This window comes from Saccostrea cucullata, unplaced genomic scaffold (assembly GCF_032062105.1).
Source record: "Saccostrea cucullata isolate Sc308-1 unplaced genomic scaffold, CSIRO_AGI_Scuc_v1 ctg991, whole genome shotgun sequence".
Classification (NCBI taxonomy): domain Eukaryota; kingdom Metazoa; phylum Mollusca; class Bivalvia; order Ostreida; family Ostreidae; genus Saccostrea; species Saccostrea cuccullata.
This window is the reverse complement of record NW_026933842.1, coordinates 438048-446674: the sequence shown is the minus strand read 5'-3', so window position 1 is coordinate 446674 and position 8627 is coordinate 438048. Positions and strand designations below refer to the sequence as shown.

The 8627-nt window shown below is 33.7% G+C and overlaps 2 protein-coding genes across 2 annotated transcripts; both read left to right on the top strand.

The window, feature by feature from the left end:
- Positions 1 to 285: 285 nt before the first annotated feature.
- Positions 286 to 3280, top strand: LOC134239482 (uncharacterized). The gene is made up of 3 exons (XM_062721665.1): positions 286 to 481; positions 2341 to 2526; positions 2715 to 3280. The coding sequence occupies exons 1-3, from the start codon at positions 367 to 369 to the stop codon at positions 3101 to 3103; spliced, it is 690 nt and encodes a 229-aa protein (XP_062577649.1). The 5' UTR covers positions 286 to 366; the 3' UTR covers positions 3104 to 3280.
- Positions 3281 to 6239: 2959 nt separating this feature from the next.
- On the top strand, positions 6240 to 8403 carry LOC134239481 (uncharacterized). The gene is made up of 3 exons (XM_062721664.1): positions 6240 to 6452; positions 7608 to 7793; positions 7995 to 8403. The coding sequence occupies exons 1-3, from the start codon at positions 6338 to 6340 to the stop codon at positions 8381 to 8383; spliced, it is 690 nt and encodes a 229-aa protein (XP_062577648.1). The 5' UTR covers positions 6240 to 6337; the 3' UTR covers positions 8384 to 8403.
- Positions 8404 to 8627: the final 224 nt, after the last annotated feature.

Here is an 8627-nt window from a genome sequence, read left to right as displayed (position 1 = left end):
ATGTAAAAATGTGATTATGAATATAAGATAAAACCTTCCACAGAAATTACACATGGAAAATTGACTAAATTGTATTAAATGTGCGTGGAATGTGTTAATTAAAATTCCCCAATGCCTAAGTAAATGCGCTTTTGGTTTATTTTAATAAAAATTGAATTTGAATAAAAAAGACCACCGTTTGGTTGGTAAAAAAGACGCCTATATGGGCGATTGACCACCAAACGGGGGTTAAATGACCATTTGGCAGTGTGTGCCCAACATGTTAGGGCATACACAAGGAATTTCAGACGATGACGCATATAAATATTGTGTAAAACAGCCTTTGATGAAATAGAAAGTGAAAAGGAAACTCTGTAAGACAGAAACATGGGTCGAGGTGAGGTCCGCGCCCGGGGGAAACAGGGGCGGATCGCGGTACCCGCTATGCCCCGTCCGATGGCGATACTGTGTTGTGTTCTGAATTTTCTCGTCCCAGGTTTGGGTAAGAGTTATCTTTCTTTTCCCTTACATTGTACATCGAGTGAATCCACAAGCACCTATTTTTCTTTAAGGACATACGCAACGTAGTTCGAACTTCTTTTGCCTTTTTCCATGGAGCTCAAGATGTTCCAGTAGTTGAAGGAACAGTATGCTATATTTAAATGTTTATATATGGACCATCCCCACTATGGTGATGTACACTTCTTCTAAAACAAGAATTGATAAAAGCACAGGAGTTTGCATACCTATCAATTTTACCAAACTTTTCAGTAAATTAAAAAAATACGTACTACTTACAATAATGTTATTATTATAAGTATTACGCTTTTTTTTAATTTACTGAAAAATTCGGTAAAATTGATAGGTACGCGAACTCCTGTGATAAAAGAATCGCCTAGGATGTATATTTAATATTTTTATATATTTTTCTTTGAAAAATTCAAGAATTTTTATCAATTGATATCTTACAAAAAACCCTGATATTGCATGCTGATTTTTTGTCTATGAACATCTGATGAAACTATTATCATAATTTAGGAATATCTTGAAAAATTAGCAGTAGGAAAGGTACGTTGCATATGACCTTAGTTAAAAAAAAAATATACCCCCTACTTAAGGTAGGTCTCGGGTTTGCTTTTGTCATCAATTTTGGTACACAACTTCGACGATTCGAGCGGTTATTTTGTGCACATTTGATTATGACGTCAGGTACGTCACAAAGGCAACGTAAACAACGTAACAAATTTTTGTTTTATGCCTTAAATCCCATTGACCATGCATTTCCTAAAAATACAGGTACTATATTTTTTTCACTCGCTGCACGAGGATTATTTAAATATCGTTCATTCTGACTTTGTGATCAGAATATGAATTTCTCAATACTGGTGAAAATAAGTTGCTAGTCATCCTAATATGTCTCCTCAATAAATTAATTAATGAATGAAATTAAATTTTATATCGATATCACCTTTTAATTCTTGCATATTCCAAAGGTCAAGATATTTATACTCGTACTGTAAATGTGACTACGTTCAACAAATGACGTTGAAGATATAAATAACGCCATAAAAGCAACATTTTAGCAGTATAAAAGAAAACTATGAAATTGTTTACTAGCAAAAAATCTAACGAGAAGACATATTGATTTTTTATGTTAAAGTTTTGATTTAACCTCATCTTGAAATTTTGAAATTCCTGACTAATTTGTCTAAGTCTTAAAAGTTATCTAATCTTTTTAAAAGAAACTATTTTCAGAAAATTGGCTTTAAAAAGTCATTTTTCCATACCTTTCAATAGTCAAGCGTGAAACAAGTACTAACAACTACATGTATACCGTGTTTATAGTAACATAGCTGCATTAAAACTACGTAGGCAAATTTAATAAAAATTAATTAAAAATTGCGTTACATTCGTTCCTGGAGGTATTTTACTTGTAATAAAGGGACTCATAGTACATGTATGTAATTTTGTTCAATTTGTGCTAAATCTCTAAGCATTTTATTGAAAAAGAAAAAGTTATGGTCATCAAAATATATTACTATATAGCCTATCAGAATCTATACAGGTGCATGCATGTTTGAAAATACCGGTATGAACATTTGAACCAATGATTCTACCTAGTATATACCTACATGTTTTTTTTTCCATACATTTCGTCTTTATGGTTTTATAAAACAAATCGTTGTCGAACGTCGGTAAAATAGCTTTAAAGCTCATGTTCTTTGTTATATATTCGACTATAAATAAAATTTACTTTCTTACTTACATCTGTTTCAGAATGCAATGCTATACAAAAATATTTTTATTTGTTAATTCTATAATTACATACTTGTATATAAAGTGTATGTACTTGTTTGACAGGAACAATAATAGCGGGATTTAGCGTCTGTTGCAGTGCACACAGTGAAGACATGACATGTTGCGAGAAGCTGGATAGTTGTGGTATCAGCTTCTGGATCGGGATACTTCAAATTCTCACCCTTCCTGTCCTTCTGGTGGGGTGGATCTGGAGTTGTATCTGGGGCGTGTCCTTTATTAGAATGTCGAGTAAGAGTTCAGACATTTTATGCATGTAATCACTCTCACATATGATTTCTGTAAATCAAAAATGTATTGAAAAATAAAAGAATGAGTTTTTGTTTGTATAATAACGAAACGTGAAGAAGTAAACGTTTGTGACCTCAGAGAACACATTCTAACATCATATTTCATAGTGATTTCATTTTCAAATTTAGGTGAGTACTACACACATAATCCAGTTATGGACGAAGGTCATGTGATTCAATCGAACCAATCAAATGTTGTCATCACGCCTCCTCGTGCTAATCCGCATGGTTATCCAGGGGCACCGGTAGTAGTAGAGCAACCAGGTTATCCTCCACAACATCAAACACACGGAGGTTATCATCCGGGCTACCAACAGCAGCAGTATTACGGACACGACCAACCACCGCAGTCTTACGGCGCCACGCCATCAGCGCCGCCTGCAGAAAGTCAAGAATACCAACATCTGGGACCTAGCGGGTATGGAGGAAATTCACAACCAGGGCCGTACTATGGGGAACCTCCACCTCCGTATTCCGAGTGCGATGCTCCTCCCCTTAAACCCCCTGTGAAATCATGATGTTTCTTGTTGTTTTCAAACTGTTCTTTACATTATATTTTATTCATGTTTTTACCACGTTTATAATAAAAGTAACGTATAAAGTGTCCTGTGATAAGTGGCCATATAGGGAATTATGACGGGGTACATATACATTTTATGTTATGAGCTATTAGATCCATCCACAAGCTGTTCTAATCTATATACACAATGTTCAAGAGAAATAGTTTTTGTCTTTTTAATGTAGATTCTTAGAGACTGAAATCTAGAATACTAGTATATAAGAGATGTTACATCAACACACGGCATTTCAGAGGTTTAATTGTTGCAAAATATTGCTCTTTTGTTTTCATGGTCATCAATATTTAATAATGTTTAGTTTAAGTTTAAACTTTTTTTATGTTTTTAATTTGTGCTATTTTACACGTTTTGCAATTTTTTTGTTAAAAGCATTGTGCATTGTTATAAGATCTGATAATGTTATCAAGTTCTATATTTTATTTTTTCCACTGATTCTTCTGCTCCCTACATGCAAGATAAATTATGTTAACATGCAACATAATTATGTAGACATGCAACATATTTATGTCAACATGCAAGATAACTATGTTTACATGCCAGATATGTATGTTGATATGCAACTTATCAATATTCACATAAATAAGTCGCATCTTGACATAAATAAGTAGCATGTTAACATAATTATATTACAATCTTCCATAAACCCTCAAGGTATACGGTGTTAAAATGTTTAGGTTTTTTTCTCAGTGATTGGGGTGGATCGAAGTCAGTCGATCAATCAGCATAATTTTCTTTTTATATCTGCATTTGGGACATATTTGGACTCTTTACTCTCGGAAATGAAAAACACAATTAAATTTGAGATCACGTAACAAAGCAATCCCTTCTTTTCACAGCACCGTTTGTCAAGGGTTTATGAGGCAGGGTGGTGTATCAGAAACCCTTGGTTAGCAAAGATGAAGAGAGTAGTGTATCAGAAACCCTTGGCTATCGAAGATGAGGAGAGTAGCGTATCAGAAACCCTTGACTAGCGAAGATATGGAGAGTGGTGTATCAGAAACCCTTGGTTAGCGAAGATGAGGTGAGTAGCGTCTCAGAAACCCTTGACTAGCGAAGATGAGGAAAGTAGCGTTTCAGAAACCCTTGGCTGGCGAAGATGAAGAGAAAATATACACAGACAAATGCATGTTCCTTTTTTATTTACATGTAGGTTAATTAGGCCTACTTGTGTCTTTGAAAATGTCAACATTTTAAAATTCTTTGAAACATTACTTAAGATATTTCTTCCTTCAGTTACAAACTAAAACTGATTAAGTTGTAATATTATAATATATATTATATTATACAATATTATATAACTCAATATATAAAAAAATGTGTAAACATCAATCACAAAATATCAAGGCTAATATGGAATCTCTTTCCTGTATATTTAGAACTTAATTATTAGATTTTGTTGCATTCAGTATCATAATGAAATGTCTTACCTTAATTTATTATACAAATGGCAGATAAGCGAATGATTGTTATGTAAAGAAATAATCTACCGGGTAATACATGTTGCATTTTTGTTGTTTTGAAATAAAAACATTTCTTATGAAGTTTAAATTTTTATTCGTTAAATATCCCCCCTCTCGATCTCTCTCTCTCTCTGTGTAATATCACTTTCTCTACGGTCCTAACTATTCAAAAAAAAGATGTAAAATAGAAAGCATATTACTGTAACACTGTAGAATGAACTTTGCGTAGAATTTTAAAAAAAAACCCGTCGTTGCTAACAAGGAATGGGGCAGAATGGACTTAAATTCTATTAATATGAAATTTCTTTATTTTTTTTCTTCTAGGCCTGTTGCACTTGATATTAAAAATTGCAATTGTATTATTGGGTCAGGTACCATAGACTGCAAACTGTCAAAAATGAGATTATGAATATTAATTAGATACCCTGATTTGTCAGGAGAAAAAAATATAAAAATCTGTATTATGATATATATATTATAAATATTGCATACATGTACATGTACTCTGTACATGCAGTCGAGGGGACACATAACTTTACATTGAAATTATATCCTCGTCAGTCGGTTCGAAAACCATTGTCGGATGCGCCTTGACTGACATTGATTTTCTTCGGGTGAAAAACATCAATGCTCCACCTTATTTACATGCAATATTTATGCAATAACTTTTATTATTTTTCTATATTGTTCCAACTATCTGATTGGCTAAAACTGAATCACATGATCAAGTATAAAAAGTGTTACAGACTGGATGTTTCTATTTTAAAAATTTATAAACCTGTTGTTTCTAAAATTGGAAACGTTCTCTGTGAAGCAACAATAGTACTGACGTCACAATAGTCTTTATAGACTGGATGTACTGCGGCTGGTTTTCATTACTGTGACATCATAATGCAATGTCATAACAATGCCTTGTTTGAGAAGGTACTGAGTATTAGAAAGAAGGATTTTAAGACATTTCTTATTAACTGATAAAAATTAATAAAATAACTGTAGCCTTTTGATTCGGTACAATCCCTCGATATATAGACCTTAGAGAAAGCATATCGTGCTCGGTCGATATGATTTCTCTAAGGTCTATATATCGAGGGATTGACCTCATCAAAAGGCTCTAATTGTATAGTAAACGTATGAATACCTCTTCTCTAAAAGAAAAATGGGGGGGGGGGGGTGAAAAACAAAAAATTAAATCAACAAATGTTTTCTTTTTTGTTTTTTTTTGAAATGAATGATTTAATAAATATGTACTACGGTAAAATTTCTTTCAGTTCTATTCATGAGTATTGTTCTTGTATCCCTAACCGTTTCTACAAATTAACCAAAAGGCGATATAAATGATTACATGACGTGTATATTAATCCATATAGATCCACCTCCTTGTTTTATCTAAAACAAAGGGAAGTCACTCGTCTAACCTACATCCGGCTTCGGATTGCAAACAAACAAAAACGAGAAGGTAAGTAATCGTACATCATTTGTTTCAATCTTCATGTATAAGATCTTTTAAAATTCACTTTTAATAGTTAAAAAAAAGTCTCAGCCTTTTCAATAAAACCAGCTTAATTTTTATGGGCTTCGTTTTGAATAGCAAACTGCTGTTGTTTTTGTTCCTTTAGGGCATGTACAAGGAATTTCAGACGATGACGCATATAAATATTGAGTAAAACAGCATTTATTGAAGTAAAAAATGACAGAACTCTAAAAGACACCAAACATGGGTCGAGGTGAGGTCCGCGCCCGGGGGAAACAGGGGCGGATCGCGGTACCCGCTATGCCTCGTCCGATGGCAATCCTGTGTTGTGTTCTGAATTTTCTCGTCCCAGGTTTGGGTAAGAGTTATCTTTCTTTTCCTTTATATTGTAAAGTAAATCAACGCATTAGGACACAGTACATGGTTGCTCTCATAAAAAAATATTTTGACAGACTGGAGAGCTACAGTACCACATAGGCCTATTAAAATTCTTACAAAAACTCCACAAATTAACTTGATCAAAATTCATGGAAAGCAAACATGGCTAGGTTTTGAAATCTGAATATGAAATGAACAAAATTTTAAAAAATCTTAGATAAAACTATTATGATTGATCTAATCTCTGAATTTTAGTTCTGAATAATTAAGTAAAAGGTCAATTGCACGCACGGTTTATTTCTTTAAAAAAAAAGACATACTACAATGAATTTCCAGAAAAGTGATAAAATGTCGATATGAAAAAGCACAGTACACCACATTTGATGACGTGCACATAAAAACTAAACCTCTACAATAATGTTCGACTGTTTTCCTTGTGGGGAAAAATGTACAGATTTTTTTCTACCGAAGTTATGAATCAAAAAGACTTTATAAATGGATTGATAAGTTGATAATCATACAGCCAGTGATAGTAAATAGATTCAGTTACAATTTAATTCAGATAAAGCAGTACCAGTATAAGAAAATCAGTTTCCAGTGGAAATAAATGCATTTGCCTGTTTTTATCTCGGTGAAGAATCGTCGCATAACTCCTAGTATTTCACAGTTTACATGTAGGACTGCATGTTTTGAAACTTCGAAAACTTTCACATGAAACTGAGAAAGTGACAGCAATCGAACAATTTTAAATCAATTAGAATTTTATATACAGGCGCATAAACCAGAATATCGTTACATTCGTACCAGAAGGTATTTTACATGTAATGTAGGGACTCACAGTATTTACTCTGATTAATTTTGTTCAACTTGATTTGTATTAATTTTCTTAAAAAATTTCATTTAAAAGAAAAAAGTTACGAACAGTCACCAAAATACATTAATTTATCTAAGAAGAATCTACGAAGGTGTATGCATGTTTGAAAATATGCATGTGACATTGGAACTCGTTCTACTTACCTATACTATAGATTTCGTTGTTAATGTTTTTATTTTAAAAAAAATCTGTTTCAATATGCAGTGCAAAACGAAATATTAATCATAATAAATATACACACTGTATGAACGTATTTGACAGGAACAATAATAGCGGGATTTACCGTCTGTTGCTGCGCACGCAGCGAGGACATGACAGGGTGCGAGAAGCTCAGTAGCTTTTGTATCAGCTTCTGGATCGGGATACTTCAAATTCTCACCCTTCCTGTCCTTCTGCTGGGGTGGATCTGGAGTTGTATCTGGGGCGTGTCTTTTATTGGAATGTCAAGTGAGACTTCAAACATTTTATTACACTCACAATTTACAATACCTGTAATACAAAAATATTCATTGAAAGAAAAATAATGTTTGTATAATTATGAAAAATGTCCTCAAAAGTCAGAAGATATTATCATCATATCAACCATGTCAACTTTCCAAAATTATATTTCAGTCAATTTCATGTTGATTTCTTTTTTCTCAAATTTAGGTGAGTACTACACTCATAATCCAGTTATGGATGAAGGTCATGTGATTCAATCGAACCAATCAAATGTTGTCATCACACCTCCTCGTGCTAATCCACACGGTTATCCGAGGGCACCAGTAGTAGTAGAGCAACCAGCGTATCCTCCACAACATCAAACACACGGAGGTTATCATCCGGGCTACCAACAGCAGCAGTATTACGGACACGACCAACCACCGCAGTCTTACGGCGCCACGCCGTCAGCGCCGCCCGCAGAAAGTCAAGAATACCCACATTCGGGACCTAGCGGGTATGGCGGGAATACACAACCCGGGCCGTACTATGGGGAGCCCCCACCTCCTTATTCTGAGTCCGATGCCCCTCCCCTTAAACCGCCTGTTAAGTCATGATGTCTTATTTCGTTGTTTTCCAAAATGTTTTGAACATTATAATCTTTTATTCATGTTTTTACAACATTTATAATGCATAAAAATACAACGTATAAAGTGTTCTAGAATCTGTGATAACTGGCCATATAGGGTTATATATACATTTTATGTAATGAATTATCCTTGTACAAACTGTTTTTATCTATTCATTTGATTAAATATGATTAAATGTACTTTACATATTTACCATCACATGGTGCACATA